The sequence below is a fragment of the Stylophora pistillata genome, chromosome 3, assembly GCF_964205215.1.
Source record: "Stylophora pistillata chromosome 3, jaStyPist1.2, whole genome shotgun sequence".
Lineage (NCBI taxonomy): Eukaryota > Metazoa > Cnidaria > Anthozoa > Scleractinia > Pocilloporidae > Stylophora > Stylophora pistillata.
Window position 1 is genome coordinate 27,812,321 of NC_142521.1, and position 20,687 is coordinate 27,833,007.

The 20,687-nt window shown below is 38.4% G+C and overlaps 1 protein-coding gene and 1 pseudogene across 2 annotated transcripts; both read left to right on the forward strand.

The window, feature by feature from the left end:
- Nucleotides 1-2,643: 2,643 nt before the first annotated feature.
- Nucleotides 2,644-19,911, forward strand: LOC111329423 (glyoxylate reductase/hydroxypyruvate reductase). 2 transcript variants are annotated; one of them, XM_022934142.2, is made up of 14 exons: nucleotides 2,644-2,780; nucleotides 2,920-3,033; nucleotides 4,996-5,126; nucleotides 5,828-5,900; nucleotides 6,668-6,713; nucleotides 7,076-7,146; nucleotides 7,836-7,924; nucleotides 8,949-9,029; nucleotides 9,794-9,826; nucleotides 10,623-10,694; nucleotides 10,932-10,995; nucleotides 17,515-17,572; nucleotides 18,036-18,108; nucleotides 19,075-19,911. In XM_022934142.2, exons 2-14 carry the CDS (start codon nucleotides 2,951-2,953, stop codon nucleotides 19,194-19,196), a joined length of 996 nt encoding a protein of 331 aa, XP_022789877.1. In that variant the 5' UTR covers nucleotides 2,644-2,780; nucleotides 2,920-2,950; the 3' UTR covers nucleotides 19,197-19,911. The 2 variants fall into 2 exon arrangements, with proteins under 2 accessions (XP_022789877.1, XP_022789869.1); XM_022934134.2 differs by having other exon boundaries at nucleotides 2,663-2,780; nucleotides 2,855-3,033.
- On the forward strand, nucleotides 13,446-16,827 carry LOC148735419 (uncharacterized; annotated as a pseudogene).
- Nucleotides 19,912-20,687: the final 776 nt, after the last annotated feature.

Sequence of the window (20,687 nt, forward strand, 5' to 3'; positions counted from 1 at the left end):
GCGGTTCAGCGCGTTCCGAAAAGTTTCCACTACAATAAACCGTTCGCACGAACAGCTTGTAAATACGTTAGGTAAGAGCATCTGGATAAAATGTAACTACGTTGGTGCATGATATAGGAAACTTTCACTAAATTACAGCTTAATCTCCCGCAGTTTTGTTTTGGATTACAGGAAGATTGGATTTTTAACTCAAGGTGGATCGATTCAAGAACGGTCTTGTAGCAGCCCTCATGCAGGCGGATTTTAGTAAATGTCTGCACTTTTGGAAGACGAAAACCCTAATCTAGACTGTGACAAACCGAATAAAGTGATGACTTAGCATAAAATATACAACATTAGGCCAATAGGGTGATTGAAAAAAAGGAAAGGTAGTGAAAAGAACTCTCAGCTCGACAACTGCAAAGAAGTGCAGCAAATGCTCTGCATGTAAGTAATAACAGACTCCTGCTCTCACTGCATGGATGAGAGCTTTGCGTTGTTTTTTTATCAATGCTGACTGGTCGAAGGACCAAGGCTTCCCAAGGCTTCCCACTGCAGATTTCTAACGCTGCATGACGGAAAAAGGAAGCCGATTTCCAAAAAAAAAAAAAAAAAACCTAGCTAATGAAACAAAAATTGACAATAAACTTTGCCCAAAAATTTCATTCTTTTTCGAAGAAAAAAATATTCCGGGCTGCATTTTGTTTAAACCGTTGATCATTTATAATAACACGAACTTTTTCTGAAGAAAATGACGAGCAATATTTTTCAGTTTCATGAAAAATTGGACAGAAAGGGTGTGCAATTTCATCTTTATAATGATATACTGATTGAGATGGAAGAAACGTTTTGTAACTGAGGTATAAATGTCTTCATTTATCGTTAGATCATCATGTGACCAGTAGAATCGTCGACTTATCTCATAAAACGCCTGTAAGAGAGGAATAGATATGAATTAAAAAAAGAGTTCATGTTCGCCGGCATAAATATGTTTATGGCCTCTACCCTACTCTGAGTTGGGCCCAAAATATTTTCATGCCCAAGAGCATAAACTATATTACTATAACACTTCGGAGGGCACCGAGAAAATTTAAAGTGAAAAAATGGACAACAAAACTGTCCATTAAACAAGCACTCGAGCGTTGACTAACGGTCAAATGGTTTTTATTTTCCATTCTGATTCTGTAAAAAGGCTTGAAAGGGAAATCCGAGCTTATGTATAGTTTATTTGTTAACGACTGTTTGATTCTCGCCAAGACATTTTTGCCCGCCAAAATATCCATTTTAGTCCCCAAAATGCACCACAGTGACCGACAAAGTGATAACAATATTAATTTCATACTATGAACAACATTTCATTTGGCTCCACATCGACTGCTTTGAAGAGGATTAACTGACCATTGCGGACATCTTGTCTCAAACTCATGCTGAGTCTAGAGCAATCATCTCTGAAAAGCTATTCCAAGTTGGAGACGACCAGCCAAACTTTCCTTCGCTTCGCAAATTCAACATATACTGAGATCTTCCCCATGGGAATAGGCGGATTCATGCTGACGTCATTGTTTATATTTTTGCTCATTTGCATACGGCTTTGCGTAAAGAGGGAAGCATGCTAGATACAAATTGACTTCAGGCAGCTAAAGAGCTAGAAAACCTCAGTACATGGTGAAATTTTTAGCTCTTTGGGTGTAATATTCAAGGAGAAATAGTCTATCAAAAACTGCAAAATTTCTGGGTGGCAAAAGCGCTAATGCGCTCATACATTCTATGTAAAATTTTGAGTTTTTAAACCCGTGTTACACAAAAAGTAGTCAATGCATCAGGCTCGTATTCATTGGCCGAGTTAATCGTACTTTGACCTTTCGATATTCAGAACTGATTTATTTTTAGCTCCATCAGAAACTGAATTGCTTATGCTAATGAGGCAAATATTGTAAACAAGGATTCCCCTATAGACCAGTGTTTTGTTCGTCCATACCCCACCTACTGAAACAGAAAACAAAATATAAATACATGTTCCATAATTATTCCTCAAACGAACAAGATACAAGACTTTTATATTGAGCAGTTGCCACTGCCCTTTCAGTCAGTTTGGCCGCTGTAGACGAAGTATCCTGTGCCAATAAATCGTTATCAACTATGGCGACCCACGTTAAATATTCATATTTAGAAAAAACGTTAGCAATCCTAGGGACAAGGTCCAGAGAGGACACATTGAAATAATATCGTTTTTCCTCGGCAACTCCTAGTAGCAAAGAAACAATAGGATTATATGGTCACCGTCCGCAAGAACGCTTCTGGAATATGCCTGTCAGTTGTCTTTGCAATTCGCATTATTTTTTGGAAGACTGACGCGGATGTCGGAATAGGGTGGTTTTTTTTTTCTTTTACGGCTTTTGCTCCCATCTTGTTCCTCGTCCGTTCTTAGGCTATGTATATATGTACAGGAGCAAAGGAGATAGTTTCAGTAAATTAGCATAACTTTGGCTCAGCGACGGTAAAAAGTTAAGCGGTGTAAATCAGAATCGGTGCAATTCATTCGGGGAGTTCGGGAGATAGTTACGCGATTTTTAACAACCAACCCTATGGTCACCTCTGGTTCATTAAACAACTCTTTGTGAACTTTCTCATTTTATTTCTGAATGCATGGATTGTTTGTTACAGAAGCGAATTTGTTGTCTTGGGAAAACTGGGGTGGAAAACCCTGCTGGTTACCAGTGCTCTACGAGATTGCACTCTACCCGTGCAAGGAACGCCTGACAAATACTGTATCTTACAAACATCAGATCATCGTTAAACGGGTGGGTAAAGTGATTTTCACGTTTGACCGCGTTCCGTGTTGTGGTTGAGGTTTCGTGCAATTGTTCCGTTTCAGTCCTGTGTTTTCTTTGCTATGTCTTACGTGCCTTTTGTTCGGCTGTGCCGTGGTTTTGTTGGCAGACAAGTTTTAGGACCGATCTTCGCGCGTAACATGTCAAACGGACAAAAACAAAAGGTTCTGGTCACTCGTAACGTCCCCCAAGCAGCTATTGAAATTATCAAGTCATCTCAGAGGTAAACATCTTGTAATAATTTGTCTAAAAGAATAATTTCTCCAACGAGATCTATAAAATATAATTTCACAGATAGAAAATTTGATTGAATAACTTGTACACGTGTACATAATTTTTTAACAGGAAATAAATTTGTAGTATTTTAGTTATCATTGTTTGTTTATTTGTTTACTCGACTATCAACAAGGAATGATTAAGTCTTAAAAGTAATGTGTTGACTATTTCTGACAAATTAAAAGCCAATTATTACCACTGTGTTTTAAGTGTGAAGACTTAACGACCGTCAGAGGTTTCGTCATTTACGGACAAATAAATTTTGGTACATTAATTGTGCTATAGGCTACAAGTTCGTATTTTTAAGCTCCTTCGCCCTTAACTCTTATACTCATAGAAGAGATTAACATGTTATTCCTTGGAATTATCTCCATATAATTAAAAAATAAGGAATGAGAACAGAAAAACATATCAGCATATCTTTATTTTTATAAAACATTGAATTCTCTTGGTTAGTTTGAAGAGTATTGTATAGCTGTGGGAAGAAAGAGTTTTGATTCTGATCTCACAGTAGTTTTTCAAGACTAACAACAACTTGTTTGAATTTTACCAAGATAAGCTAATATGGACTTTTTCCTTGTGTACCATTGAGATAAAGATGATGATCGTTAAAACCCTCCTCTGGCTGCCACACGTTTTTCTTGTAAATTGGTTATGAGAATTTGGTGTTAGATCAGTTAACAACTTCAGCCTGATATTTTTGAGTACTCTTCTTACCTGTTTGCTAGAAAATGTATGGAAGTTATAGGGAGAACTTTTATGTTAATCACTTCTGGGAGTTAGTATGTGTAATCAAATGGCGATGAGTGAAATAAGGAAATAATTTCACCCGTGTTTTGTCAAAATTCTGATAATTTCCCAAGGCTTTTAGGTGAGGGAAATTATCAGAATTTTGACAAAACGCAAGTGAAATTATTTCGTAAATGTTTCACGCGAAAACCATGTGATCACCTCTTAATATCATGGGTGACAAATTACATTCATGCAGCCGTGGCGTATAATTGCTCGAGCAACTTTGTCCAACTGCTTGAGAAGAATCATCTCCAGTTTTTTCTCAAGGCTATTTTCGTCACACCACTTCTCAAAAACTTGCACCCAGTTAATTGTGCTCTTTCGCGTATTTAAATTTTTGGCCGCTTCTTTTAATTTTGTAGCTTCTTCAAAGGTCACCATCTTAAACCTCAATGCCATCTTGGTTCTGATCGAGATACAAGAGATGTTACGATTGGCAATTTTGTAATTTCACATGTAAAATTAAAAATTAACGCTGAAATTTCACACCAAAATTAAGGAGTAATTTGTCACTTATGATATTAAAGGGTTAATTTAGATGAAAAATTCTGAATAGTCCTTTTTACAGTTGTGCACTTGGTGGCCAAGCCTTTGAACAGGAGTGAGGCTAAGGATGACCTTGTTATGGTAGAGATGTTGCTGCTTTTCAAATGCAAATTTCTTTGTTATCATGCTAACCAGATCATAGACTTAACCTGCTTTACCAAATAAATGTATTTATTACACGACTCGGGCAGTCAGAGGGCCAATAACTAAAATCAACCAATCAAAATGCTCTATTGCCGGTCAATATTCTCTCAGTATTGGACCGGGTATTGTCCTGAATGATACCGCACTTGTGTCCCTTTGAACTTTAGTCATATAATAAATCTCTTATTAACCAAGCTTGCTCGGGACCGTACTGGAAGAATATCGGCCTGAGGTCTTTTTTGAACGAACTTCGCTGCGCTTGGTCCATACTGTCAAGACCTCAGGCCAATATTCTCCCAGTACGGCCCTTGTGCTTGGTTAATAAGATATGTATATGTATGTATGTATGTATGTATGTATGTAGGGAGTTAAAAGGTTTAGGGATTTGCTGTACTTTGTATTGATAAACCTCTTTTCTTGTTTGAAGCTGTCATCTGGATTACTGGAATTCAGAAGATCCTATTCCAAGAGATGAACTTCTGAAACGAGTAGCAGGTCTGGATGGACTTTACTGCCTCCTTACAGAAAAAATAGATTCTGAGTTGCTGGATGCTGCCGGTGGGTTGTCTAATACAAGAGATTTAAATAAAACTTACAGTGTGAAAGATGTTTAAGTATGAATAGATCAGATTAGTTAGAAGTGCATTTTTGCATGAAGATGCACAGATTCTGTTGATAGTTTTTGTGGATTTCAGAAATTACTTTTGACCTTAAAAAAAAGTCTGCTCAGGTCAGTGTCAATAACAGTGCACCCACCCCTCTCCTAACCAAACAACAGTGCACCCACCCCTCCCCTAAGCAAACAACAGTGCACCCACCCCTCCCCTAAGCAAACAACAGTGCACCCACCCCTCCCCTAACCAAGCAACAGTCAACTGATGACAAATAAAGGTTAATCTTGGGTTGGGAGGAGGGGGGGGGGGGTAGGTGAGCAGTTGCCCAGATGCGGACAAAGCTCCATGAGTTCTTACAGAAAAAATCTCACATTACCTTGTGCCCAGTGAGAAACTCATAACTCATATTTAAGTGGTACCATAAGAAAATGTTCTTCTTCCTCGTCAGTTCATTCTGCCAGACAGAAAATTCCCCTGGGGTGGGATGGGTGGGCAGATAGAGGACCACCCTAATTAACTTAGTGTTACTGGTGATATCCTCTGTAAATATTGTTTATTATTAATATTGTTTATTCTTATTCTTCTTATTATTATTATTATTAAAACTAGCTAAAAAGGTTCAATTGTCTTTTTTATCCAATGTAGGACCTCAGCTGAAAGTTGTGAGCACCATGTCAGTTGGTTATGATCACATCAGTTTACCAGAAACAACAAAGAGGTGAAGATTCTGGTTTGGGGGGAGTAGGCTCAACACTGTGATTGTTCTGTGTATTGGACAACCAGAATTGATTTTCACAAGAGACAAGGTTTTCTATGAGGACCTATTCGGTGATCTAAACTGAATCATTTAAATTGCCATGGTGATAATTAAGAAAAAATACATTTGTTACTAAATCTGTTTGGAAAGTCACCAGTTTGATGACCTGCATTCAGCAATCATATGGCAAGCTGTTAATAAGTTCTTTTTCAGTTTTGTAGTATCTATAGTCTAAAGTTAGGATGTGATGAACCTTTGTAAAATTTAACAAAAACGTTTTCATTTATAGCAGCCATGTTATGTTTTGAGGTCACTATAACTATTTATTTTGACTAAAGTAGAGCATGGAATCCTGCTATCAGCAGTAAAGTGCTCTTAGTCTGTGAGTGCAATTTCAACTGGGTGTCAAAAGTGATGCAGGAATCTTATAATTTTGCTCTACTTCAAATGTGTTTGGTCCATAGACAGTGTAGTAGTCCCCACATCCTCTGAACTAATTGGATCAGACTTTTAATGAAGATATATTAATAGCAATTCGCATTTTCTCCCACTTCAAGCAGTTGGCTTTATCATTGGCTCCTGGTAACATTTCCCTTGATCTCCTTGGACCTTGTGATTACTTTGGTTTTTATTTTACATCACTTTATTTAATAAATGCTTTGACTTTTGCCAAGAGTTCCAGATAAAAGAAAACCTTTCCAAACTTATTCTTAAAATTTTATCGTCAGAGGTATTGCTGTTGGCCACACCCCAGGTGTACTGACAGATGCGACCGTAAGTATCTGATTAATGGTTAAACCAGATGAAACATAATTTCTCATCTAGGACCATTTCAGTATAATTACAGAGGACAATTTTTAGGCTGGGCTAGAGCTGAAGCTCATAGTTATATTCATCTACTAGTTGAATGTGTACTTCTAGCAAATGCTGGTTTTCAATATTTGTACATTTTAATTACTGCTTCAATTTTCATAGCCAAGAAATAAAAAAAAAAAGCACGAGGTGCAATAACTTTTAGTTAGGGGTTCAATATGCTCTTGCGAGACTAAGATTTCAGGTTTGTCCAACTCTCGTAGCAAAACATTAGTGACATCTTTCTTCACTATTTTCATACCTTTGATTCCTTTGTGAACTAGGCCACCTTGACAGTAGCTTTACTTCTGGTAACCCAAAGAAGACTAATTGAGGCTGCAGGAGAGGTGAAAAAGTAAGTTCCTGTTCAAGTAGTTTTTCCAGGCTTGAGCCCTCTAATTTGATTTAGTTGCAATTATATTTAGTATGTTTAGCACCATAAAAGATTTTTATAAGTACTCCACACATAAGTATCTTCCTAGATTAGTCCTTGTTTGATAGATGTTTACATTTAAGTGAGAAAACCAGGCCTATTTCATCTTAATTTTATTTGCCTTTTTAACAATACAAAAAAGGAAATATTTGCAGCATTATAATTTATAGAAGGTGAGGAGACCCAGGAAGCCACTGGGCTTATGGAAGAGGCCTCCTCACTCACAACAAAATTTTTAAAAAAGAATAAGGCATCATGTGAAGAAATTGTTACAAGAAGTCAAGGCTATCTGATTGGGGTTGATTGAAAGAAACAGTTCTTGTCACAGTTTTCATTACCCTGTAACCTAAGTTACAGTATATGATCAGAAAAAAGTCTAAACCCTTTCAATCACCAGTTTTGCTTCACAGTTGTTGCACAAGCTTGGATTTCAGCATACCGCTTCCCTTCACAATTACATTCATGTTTAAAGGGCTGAATATTTTACAGTGACTTTTTTTTGTCTCTTTATGAGCCAAGCACATGAATCCTAGCTATGCATTTGGTTTGAAGTACCTTTTAACTCTGCTAAGAAATAGCAATCAAAGTAATTCAATTGTGACTTTTTAAAGTGGAGGATGGGGAACGTGGAAACCTCTATGGATGTGTGGACCAACACTAACAGCCAGTACTGTGGGCATTGTTGGATTTGGAAGAATTGGTTAGTAGCAGAAATGACAAATTCCCTTTTATGACACTTTTATTGCTATTTGAGCAACAATGCCGGGTTCTAACCATGTAACTCATGGAACTGCATACTTGAGTAACATGAAACTATCCATAAAATGGCAATACACTTGTCAGCTTGACTATTTTTTCCTGGTATGAAACCAAATTCTCCCAACTAATTCACAAGAAATTATATGAAGGGAAGATTACCACGTGACTTGTATGAAGCATTTCTCTGCAGGTAAGAGATATGATCTGAGTGTATACAGGTCTATAAAGTGACATTCAAGGGGAGCTCTAGGGGTTCTGGACTCCTGTCGGCAGATGGCAGGTAATTTACCATCTATTTGAAACCAAAATCAATCAACCACAGGATTGCATAGCACATAGCGATGCATGTACTCAACTTTGAGTCTCTAAAATGTACTCATCTTGAAATACTTCATAGCTTATTTATGCTCTAGTGTAGAAAAATTCTGGGCTTTCTGAATCATAGTTTGAACCTCCTTCTCCTACCTAAAAGCTCTGTATCCACCTGTGATATGAACAGTGTTTGGTAGGAACTTCACTAATCAGATCTCTGAAATATAATGTCATGTAAAACATAAGCCAAACTACTGTAAGGGGCCGACCATTTATCTTTTGAGGGAGGGGGGGTGGGTGATTTCTGGTCATCAAGAAATTTTTTTTCTAGCAATCTGTTGGGCAGGATATTTTTTTTCTGTTCTAAATGCTCTTTTTTTTCTGTTTCATTTGGGCTGCATGCAATTTTTTTCTTCCAACAAGTGCTTGCAGGAAATTTTTTTTTCCAAATCACCCACCCCCCCCCCCCCTCAAGAGTTAAAGGGTTGGCCCATAAGTTACAGTTGTAGAAAATTCATGATAATTGTATGCATGTTGTGTGTGTTATTGAATAAAATAATGTCATTATTGTTATTGAGGCACTGTTTAAAAGACGTACTTGGCCATTTATTGTTCAGATTAGCACATCCCAGTGTGTTTTTCCTTAATTGCAGGCATCGCTGTAGCACAAAGACTAGCTCCATTTGGTGTCTCTAGATTTCTTTATTGTGATGTCAATAAGAAGCCTCAAAGTGGTAAGACTTTGACCATGTATTAACTATGGTTTCCTTACAAGAACAAAGCTTGACAGCAGCTAAAATGCTCTACAACAAGAGAAAAAGGGTATTGTTGAAAGGTGGCTGTAATATGGGAAAGACAGGGGTGAAATACAACTCTTATTTTTTAAAAGGCATTGGATTTGTTGTTGCTGTTGTTGTTGTGAAAAATGCATAGCATGGCATATCCTAAAAACATAAAAATAAATGCTGCTTTCAACTCAGCTTTCTCATGACTGATTTTCCTGTTCCTTGGAACAAAGTAACATTCTATAAATATTTAATTTTTTTTACCATGTAAAAGTTGGAATTTAAGTCTTCTTAGTCTTCATATTTTATTAAAAAATTCCCATTTGTATCTATAGCTTAATTGTCCATCCTAGAATTCACAACTGCTGGTATTTCAACTACATGGAATTTAAGTTGGAATTTAAGTCTTCTTAGTCTTCATATTTTATTAAAAAATTCCCATTTGTATCTATAGCTTAATTGTCCATCCTAGAATTCACAACTGCTGGTATTTCAACTACATGTACTTGGTTGATAATATGTAGGAGTAAGAATAACACAGCATACAGAAGTGTATTGTGCATGTCAACCCAACCTGTCTAAATATCAACTTGAGTTACAGAGTTATATTCTCGATGGGTTTCACACAGAGTTGAAAGTGAAATGCAGCTTGTACATATTCATTTAGTTATATAGTAGAAACCAATCTGTGTTCTAAATTCCTTTGATTTCAGTGGAAAAACTGGTTACACCAAACGCAGAGCATGGTAAGTTTTTATTTTTTTATTGAGTGTTTATAATGATATTTGCACACTGTCAATTAGAATTGATAGGGTAATTAATGCATCATATTTTGGCTTGAGGATAAGATACCCTGTAACTAAGTGTCTTCCATACAATACCTTCGATGTTAGTTTTGGAAATTTTGTGATGGATCAACTAATAATCCCCTAATTGATATTTTTCTTTCTCTTCATCACCTGTTTGCTTGATACTGTATTGATATGAGGGAAAACTCTCTCTTGGTCACTCATGGCAGTTTATTTCTTTCTCTTCATCACCTGTTTGCTTGATACTGTATTGATATGAGGGAAAACTCTCTCTTGGTCACTCATGGCAGTTTATTTCTTTCTCTTCATCACCTGTTTGCTTGATACTGTATTGATATGAGGGAAAACTCTCTCTTGGTCACTCATGGCAGTTTATTTCTTTCTCTTCATCACCTGTTTGCTTGATACTGTATTGATATGAGGGAAAACTCTCTCTTGGTCACTCATGGCAGTTTATTTCTTTTTCTTCATCACCTGTTTGCTTGATACTGTATTGATATGAGGGAAAACTCTCTCTTGGTCACTCATGGCAGTTTATTTCTTTCTCTTCATCACCTGTTTGCTTGATACTGTATTGATATGAGGGAAAACTCTCTCTTGGTCACTCATGGCAGTTTAAGGGTAAATCTTTACTCATGGTTAACTGCAGTTTAAGGTTATTTTTTTTTTTGGTTCTCCAAAATGTATGAAGAAACATTTTACCTGACACAAATGTGATTTCCTTACATTGCAGTTGATATGGACACCCTGTTGAGAGAGTCTGACTTTGTGAGTGCACACACAGCTTTGACACTTGAAACAGCAGGTAACAAAAAAGATGAATAGGGCAGTACATTTTGTCTAGTGTTATAAGACTTAAAATCAAATGAGTAATTAAACAAGAATCTAAAGGAAAAAAATTAAAATGGCTGATGAGATTTAGCTTTATAGCCAGTTTTGCATGCAGACTTTACCCTAACCTTTAAGAAATGGGAAATTTTTTAGAGGGCTTAAAGCGGTAATGTTTTCAAAGTTATGCAAAAATAAACTTTTTTTTATGTAGGAATGTTTAACAAGGATGTGTTTTCCAAGATGAAAAGAAGTGCAGTATTTGTCAACACCAGCAGGTAAATTGGAGGGAGTGTTTTGTTATTTCAAGCTGTCCTACCACTGCAAGAGCCGCAAGTAACAGACTAAAGTGTCTCACTGAAATTGTCAGTTGTTCAATTTTTTCATTCCCATGATTTCATCATCATCATCATCATCATCATCATCATCATCATCATCATCATCATCATCATCATCATCATCATCATCATCATCATCATCATCATCATCATCATCATCATCATCATCATCATTATCATCATCGTGAGTAGTCCAGTGGTCAGTGCGCTGGACTCTGGGTTAAACGGCCCGGGTTCAAGTCCTGGCTGGGGCTTAACGTTGAGTCCTTAAGCAAGACACTTCACTCACATTGTTTCGTCTTCTCGGATAGGACGTAAAGCCGGAGGTCCCGTCTCTTAAAGGGTAAGGGGTAAGAGACGTTAATTTCCCACGCACGAGATTACTGTGTGCTGGATGTCCTCCCCTGAGGTGGGTTGGGTGGGAAAACAGCAGGTCCACATCAGCTTATACAGTTGCCAATAAATTCAACCTGCTTGAACAAATAAACATGATGATGATGATGATGATGATCTAGTCTTTAACTGAACGAGGCGCAACAATTCGAAAGGGATGATGTTTCTTTGAGCGAATTAATTGCACATCAAATCTCGCCGCACAAATAAAACTTCTGCATAATTTCAATCCTGAGGGGTAATGGTCTTCAAAATCGTGTGGGGATCTTTCGATATTCGTATTGGTTGCATTGCAATTTATGTGTCAAGTTCGCTGATCAAAATTTTACCGATACGCATTACGTCGGAGGGCATTGCGGGAGATCCATTTTGAAAAAAATAATTCTCCCACACGGTTTTTGGTTTTAAAAAAATTGGCCCTCGAAGGTCTAGTGTATCCTTAAAAGCCAATTCTCCTTTTCTGTCTGTAACATATCTCTTATACTGGTATAGTTTTCGTTTTTGGGAGTGAAAGGGTTAGCTGCAGAAGGATATTTGTCTGAAAAAACTTTTGTGTTTTTTAAACATTGAACGTATGAAATAGAGAGAAGGTCGAACAAAAGAGGCCATTTTCTGCCAACAACATGTTTTAGAGAAAAGAAAAAACCTCCGACCACATTTTTGTTTTTGTCCGAAAAAGACTGCGGGCCTACACCTTCTGTACTTTTAAAGAAAGGACAATTATCTCCTGCCATAGAACACAATGTTAAGTTACTTGTCATTCCAATTTGCATTCTTTTTCACGCAAGCACTTTGTTAAGGTGGATGGTACCAGTTTTCATCTTTTTGATGGTTTGTAACTTTGAAAGAATACAACAGAAAGACTTACCAAGGCCAGTTGAACACTTTTACGGGGTTGAATTATATAATCACTGGTTATCCAAAAATAGGTGTCATTTCGTCACTAGCAGTTTCCATGGCAACGCTTTCATAGGGTTATTGAGACGCATTTTTTAGCTTCTGGCTAAAGTAATTCGAAAACTAACCCGGTGACCCCGTGATTTTTTTCAGTGATTGCTTTTGGCACTTGAAAAGGAAAATGCACAAAGATTTTTAACAAATTCTACGGAGCGGAATTTCAGAAAATCTAGAAACGAGGCAATTTTCACATATCGCAAATTTCTTTCCGTAGAATTTTCTAGTTTCTTTCCTGATGATTCCTTTCGACGTTATTATCATATTGGAACAATAAAAAGAAGGGGTCACCGGACTTGTTTTCATGCAATAGCTTTTGTGAGTTTAGCAATTTCCACGCGCGTTCTCGCGCATTTAACAATCTGGATTCTATAAGATCGACATTTGCTCATGATCTGTTATAGCTACCGCTGGCAATTGCGTGTGCTCGCGCGAGCGCCTTCGATCTGATGTTTACAGACGTAAATTCGCGTTTACTGCTAAGAAAATCATTAAACAGCTGTCAAAGACAGCCTCCCGGGCTCATCTTGAAAATCCTACACTTGACTTCTGGCTACATCATATTATTTTCCTTGAAGTTTCAAAGTCTTCTTCCACTGGCGATCGGTTGTGTATTTTCGTCGTCTTGGCTTTTGCTGACCCGTTTGATCTTTCTGACATCCTCTGGACGACAAAATGATTTTAGTAGTTTTTCCACTGACTCGTTTTATCTGCCTATGAAGTTTGGCTCTCCTGTGGTAAATTTTTCGCTGAATTTTCATCACTCCTCTTCGAGGAATCATGTCCGCCATCTTGCCTTTGCTACACGTAGGAAAAGATATCTAAACTTGCGGGTGAGCTACTATGCAAATTCCGACAGCAGTTTCCAGCAAACTCGTCTTTTCAAAAGCGGCGACGTTTCTCTCAACCCTGGTCCGATTTCTCATAAATGCTCAATCTGTAGACGAACCGTGGCTCGAAACCATCGAGCTATAAGCTACGACTCGTGCTCTCTATGGTGCCATATAAACTGTGGAAGTGTAAATCCCCGCCAGTATAAGCTGATGCAACAAGCCGGTAATATCTGTTGGACTTGTCCTCGCTGCCTTCTATCCACGTTACCTTTTTCCGACGTCAGTGACGCTGAGCGTGTAAATCACTTCTCCACAATAAACTCCGCACAGACCACCGAAACTATGGCCCGCTTCTTCGTTCTTCTTCTGGCGCCAGCCTTCCAAAGCCCACCTCTGGACCAGGAAGGCTTCGTTGCTTACTCACAAATGCTAGATCGCTGAAAAACAAATTGCTGGATTTTCAAGCTGCAGTTTATAGTGCTGACCTGGATATCATCGCTGTTACTGAAACATGGCTTAACTCATGTATTCTTGACCATGAAATCCCTCCTTCAGGTTACCAGCTACACAGGAAAGATCGTCAGGATCGTCAAGGTGGAGGAATTCTGTTTACATCACGGAATGATTTTGTGGTAGTCAGAAGATACGATCTGGAAACTGATTGTGAGCTAATGTGGAATGAACTGCAAACTGCCTCTGGTCTTAAGCTCCTGTTTGGTGTCTTCTACCGTCCCCCAAATACTGGTATAGAATACATGCTTCTCCTTCAAGAATCTTGCTCCCGTATTAACAACTTGACTTTCAATAAGATTTTCCTCGTTGGAGATTTTAATCTGCCGAACTTTGACTGATAAATCAGATACCCCTCTCCACTGATCAACTTTACCTGAAGACCTACGAAATCATAAACGACCTATTCCTCACTCAAGTAATTACTTCTGCCACTCGTGGTAAAAATATTCTGGACTTGGTTTTGACTTCTACGCCTGACTTAGTTACTGATCTGTCCTTGAGTGCGGGTTTCTTACATTCCGACCACCTCAGTATATCCTTCAGTATCTCTATCAAACCTACATGCTTCAGAGCCACGCCAAAAGAAATTTTAAACTAATTCAAAAAAGCAGACATGGATGAACTGAGGAGAACCCTGTCCTATATACCTTGGCATGTTGCTATGTTAGATGATGACATAAATTAAACATGAACGTAATTAAGTGGGAGGACCTTTACTGGGCAGCAGTGAATGAATTTGTTCCTCGCAAAAGGGTCAGGGACAAGCAGACACCCCCCCTGGATGGACTCTGAAGTAAAGGCACTGTGTAGAAAAAAGGACAAGGCCAGTCGAAGAGCATTGAAATAAAAAAACCAAGACCATATCGACAATTTTAAATCTCTTAGAAGAAACGTAAAGAAACTGATCCACAAAAAGTACACTGACTACCTCAATAACCTTGCTGATTCTGTTAAAAAGGAACCCAAGAAGTTCTGGAGCTTTTATAGCACTAAAACAAAATCTAGAAAACTTCCACTGGCATTAAAGAGAAACAAAGAGGACAAAAACCCAGTCACGTCATCCTTTGGTAAAGCAAATCTTTTTAATGAATACTTCCACTCAGTTTATAGTCATGCTTATGCTGAACCTCCACCACCAGGATCTCACCCTGTTTTACCTATTCATGAAATTTCAACTGTGGCTGTTTCTGTTTCTGAGGTAAAATCCATCTTCGAAAACCTGGACCCATCAAAAAGTCCTGGACCAGATGGCATAACTGCCAGGCTCTTGAAAGAGTGTTCTTCTGAAGTAAGTGACTCGATTACATCAATGTTCAACCAGTCATTAACAAGTGGTGTTTTCCCAGAGAAATGGAAAGACTCAAACCTCACCCCTGTTTTTAAATCTGGTCAAAAAGATGTAATTACCAATTATAGAGGTATCTCACTTTAGTCCATTATGTCAAAAGGACTTGAAAGATGTGTCCATACCCACATTTACAGCCATGTCGAAGACCTTCTTCACCAGAACAACATGCTTTCAGAAAACATAAATCTTGCGTTACCCAACTTGTTCAATATATCCATTCACTGGCAAAAACACTTGACTCGGGTGGTCAAACTGATGTCATATACCTGGACATGGCAAAAGCTTTTGACCGGCTACCACATGAGAAACTTTTGTATAAACTCGAAATGCTTGGTTTTCGAAATTTATTATTAGCCTGGATCAAAGACTATCTTACAAATAGACGTCATAGAACCCTCATCGAAGGCATTGCGTCAGACTGGAAGCCAGTTACTTCCGGAGTTCCTCAGGGATCTATCATTGGCCCCATTCTATTTCTTGTATATGTAAATGACATTGCGGAAAACCTTTCTACTGGTACCAGTCTTCCCCTCTATGCAGATGATGCAAAGTGTGCCAGAGTGATAAACGACCTTAATGATTGTTACACCCTCCAAAACGATCTGTCAGCTCTACATGATTGGAGTAAACTATGGGAAATGAACTTTAATTCACAGAAATGCAAACAGCTCTGTATAACAAGGAAGAAAAAACCAATCCACAATATCTATCATATATGTGAACGATCCTTCGCAGTAAGGCACTATTTGAGCAATAGTGAAAATCAGACCTGAAAAAAATTTCAGGCCTGCACGGGATTCGAACCACTGACCTCTGCGATACTAGTGCAGCGCTCTACCAATTGAGCTAACAAGCCAACTGGGAGCAGGCCATCAAATTAATTCGACATAAACCCGTAGATGATAAATCAAACAACAACAAACATATGAAACATATGTATGAACTGCGGTTATGAGACGTATATCTATCATCTTGGTACGAAACAAGTACTCCTATCTGACACGGAAAAAGATCTAGGTATAATGCTACATCACACACTAGCATGGCATGACCACATCTTTACAAAAGTAAATTCTGCAAATAAGATCCTGCGGCTGATTAAAGGGACATGTGGGAATCAGACACAGTCTGCTGTGATTCGCAAGCTTTACATACACCTTGTGCGGCCTCACCTTGAATACGCCTGTGAAATCTGGTCCCCTCACCAAGCCTTTTTGCAGGGCATGATTGAAAGCGTTCAGAGACGAGCCACGCGACTCATGATCAAAGGAAGATCTTACATGGAGCGGTTGAAATCTCTCCATCTTCTAACCCTTAAGTCTAGAAGGACTCTGCTTGACTTGATCTTCTTTTGCAAATGTTTAAAGGGACTTTTAAATATTAAGTTATCTAGTTTTATTATATCCAGAAAAATGCAGCATATGAACTAAGAAATGCTGATTTGTCATTTAAAACTCAATATGCGAGAACAAACATGCTAAAATATTCTTATTTCCATAGAACAGTGAAAGCCTGGAATTGTTTACCTGTGCATGTCAGAAAGTCTGAGTCTCTTTCTGATTTTAAGAGTCTTTAAAGCTTATTTATACCAGTTAGACACTGAATTAACCTAACTTATTATTATTATTATTATTATTATTATTATTGTTATTATTAGTATTATATTATTACAAATATATATAGGTATGTGTAGTGTTTTTCTTTTTTGGGTGGCCTTTTGTAAGGGAACCCTATCCTGTTTCTTGGCCTTCCCCTCAGCCTTGTATATATGTTAAGCTTGTTGAGAAAATGATTAAAGTAAAGTAAAGTAAAGTTCAGGTAGATTATCCTTCACTTGAGTTCTTTTTTCGCCGTCGCAAACTTTCATATCGGTTGAATATTTCTTTTAGATGTGAAGTCAAGCAACCTTTACTTCTCCGAAAATCGTCTTTATCTTAGTTTCTATCTGATGCGTTCACAGTGGCCGCTCAACACATCAAATACACGCTCTTAGGTAAACTCTCACAAAAGTAGAAAAATATCCACGCGCCGCCATCTTTGTTTTCAATTTTCATCTTTTGATCTCGCGCTTCTTTCGCACGTGTCTCTCGCGTGTCACGCAAGAGGGTCCTGTTCCCCGCGCGAGGAAACTGGTACTAGCCACCTTAAATCATGCGCGATTAACTAAGACCGACACACGCGAGGAGAAATTCACGTGTGGACGAGAAAAGGAATGTGAACGCTCTCCTCTGCGCGTGTTGCTATCTCGTGTGCGCGTTACTTGTAATTTCTGCGCGCTCATTCTTAGCAGGGTAAAATTTCACAAGCTGTTCGTTCTGCTCTGTTGCGCAAGTGTCTGACAGACGTGCATTTCTTTTTAAATAACTTGATTGACCTGTAAAGATCATTTACATTTGTGATTTTTTTTTCTTTATTAAGAGGAGGAGTGGTAAACCAAGAGGATTTATATGAAGCACTAAAGAGTGGACAAATATGGGTGAGTAAACGTCTGCTGTTCTATCGAGGGACAAGATGGCCTGGAAATTAGCGCGCTGGACTGTGCATCGAGAGGTTTGGGTTCGAGCTCTGGCCGGGTCAATGTTTTTTGTTCCTGAGCAAGACTCTTTATCTTAAGTCAGCAGTAAATGTGCCCTTCCTTAAACCGCATTCACAATTGCAAGGTGTGCTTGACAATCACACCTGACAGAGAAAAGTTGTTTACAACATTTGGGTAGGAAGGTTTGCTGGGAAAGAGTTTCCATCGGACCTTGAGAATTTCCTGGACGAATATTCTTTCTAATTGTTCTCACATGTATGGCCAAATTTTGTCTTAAAACGTTCTTCCTGCCAAAAAGTTAGTTATAAGATATTGTAGGAGAGGACTTGTCGCACAGAGTAAAACTCTTTTCTTTTTTTTTTTTTTACGCCTTTGCACATTATGTTTTGTGGTTTTATTGTAGGGTGCTGGACTGGATGTTACAGTTCCTGAACCTCTTCCAACAGATCATCCTCTTTTGTCCTTAAACAACTGTGGTGAGAAAAAAATGCTTTTTGAAACATGCAGGCAACGAGGAGTGTAACAGAAGCAACACACGCAGTTATTGCAGTTGCCTTAATTTTTAGCCACCTGATTTTTCAGCAGTTAAAAACATGTTTACGTTCGGATTGCATCCAATTCCCAAGTAAAACGAGCTTCAGTTGTTTTACAAAACAAAACAAAATAAAACAAATCAAAACACAACACAACAAACACAACACAAACAACACAACACAAACAACACAACATAAAACAAAACAAAAAACAAAACGAAACAAAACAAACTAAAACAAATCAAAACACAACACAACAAACACAACAACACAACATAAAACAAAACAAAAAACAAAACGAAACAAAAAAATATGAGACCGTTGTATCATTATGTAAACTGTTATGACTTGGAATTATCCACACGTGCTAATGAGACCATGTTCCTGTTTTTACTCAACTACTTTTCTTTACGATTTGTTATCCGTGATTTTGATCCCCGGCATTTCGGAGACTGAAAATATATCCCTCAGAGCAGGCCTAATTTTAGCGAGCAAATGTTCAGTGTTTTCTTGGTTTAAATTAGAGCTGGCTTCATTTTTTTTTCTTTTTTTTTTTTTTTTTTACGCCAGCGGAAGGCTGGGCAGAGAAAGAAATTTGTATCAAAGGGATTTGCGACGGGAAAAAGAATTGGAGAGGAGAAGGGGTGAGGCAATAGAAATCACGCCGTCTTCTCGCCTTTCCCCGCCCCCACCCCACACCTTCCACTCTAACTCTAAATCAAACATGGCTGATGGAATAAACGGTCGCGAGTTTGTAACGCTAACCCGCCTTCATAAGACACCAGCACTAGTGGGAAGCCCCCCTCCAACATGCCCAAAGGAACGCTTGAAATCTATGAATGCAGCGGGGATTATGAGCGATGTAAGCAAGTTAATTCATATTTTTGCCCTTTCTCCTGTTTTTTCCAGTTGTCCTTCCCCATATTGGCAGTGCAGAGGAATCCACTAGAGAAGCTATGGCAACTTTAGCAGCGAGAAATCTCTTGGCCGGACTAGCAGGGGAAAGTTTACCCGCTCAAGCAAAACTATAAAACTCTAGCTTTCTTACTTCCTTATCCATCTTCGGGGCTTTGTATGGAGTTTTGTGGTGTGTGGTGTGTGGTGTGTGGTGTGTGTTGAATATAATTCGACTCGGACAGGAGCCCATTACTTGGAGCGTTCAACTCCCATACTGTGCCAATGTCGCGGTATTTTTACAAACGGAGTTTTTTTAGACTATCTTATTCCGGGAAATAGCCTGAGACTACTCGAGCTCACATGCTTTCGTTGTAATAATGAGTCAAGCTATAAATTAACCACGCGCTGATCGTGATTAGTCGAAGGGCTTCCGTGGGGAATCTCATTTCGCGGTAAATTCAAACTAAAAATAGATTTGTCTCTGACAATACCGTGACATAAACAACGGGTAGTTGAACGTTCCAAGTCATGGGCTCCTGACTGAGAAAAAAAATATCTTTATCGCAAGGATTCTGAGAAAAATGCTATGATTGCGGAGCAGCCACCTGATTAGGGATAAGTAACATTAAACTTCAGTTCTTTGGTCTAGACAATTTCAGAGGATGGGGACAAAAAAGCGGATGTCTTGAAGGCGATATCAGTTTGTGGAAAGTGCTGCCAAACGAATTGATTATTTGATGAATGCAATAGCTATAAATGAAGAAGAGCACAATTTAATTATCTGCTGTAGTAAATTAATCTCATCAGCAAACTGTGAATAAAAACAAGAGGCTCTAATTGTTAAGTATATTTCAGTGTTAAGCATTCTTTCCAGTTCACTTTTAATAGGGTTATAACAAAGTGACAAACTTAGACCGAACGTGGACTTGAGGTGGGAGAAATCTTCCGCGATCTGCTTCTTTTTTAACCCCAACCAGTTTCATTTAGAAGCTCAGTTGAGGGGAAAATACAGGGTGAATGAGAACTGTAAGGAATTACGACATTTCGGCTTTAGGTTCTTACAACGAATGACTCCAGCTTATTTATCAGCAAAACTTCTAATGTGGATATAATGATATGAAATGAATCAAGGGACAGGTCATTAGCTATCGTCTGACGAAGGGGGAGGGGGTGAGGATTTGGTTTTTCCAAGATAAAATTCCACAGTTCCCCCATAATATGGTCCATCTTATGATCCATTCATTGGCAGTCCCCTCCCTGTTGCCCTTGAAAACCATGTGACCCTCCGAGAAAAATCTTCTGCTCCTCCCCACCCCACACGAAAAACAGTGACTGTTCCTTCACATTAACAAAGGTACGGTAAAAATATAATAAAAAAAAAAAAGCTTTGAAATTTGAAAAGGTACTGCAGGATTTACAGATCAGTAGGCAACCAGTGAGGAGTGATGCAGGAACGTTGCCCGAATTCTTGTCCCCAGGCTCTTGTTTTTGCTCATCGTTACGACTGACAATCAGAAACAAGCACTTTTATAGCGAGAATTCGTCACACGCGTGCTACGATTTACGCATGCGCGTCTTTACAATTCGCTGGCTGTCTGAGCCCTGAGCGCAATTCTCGGTCCCAG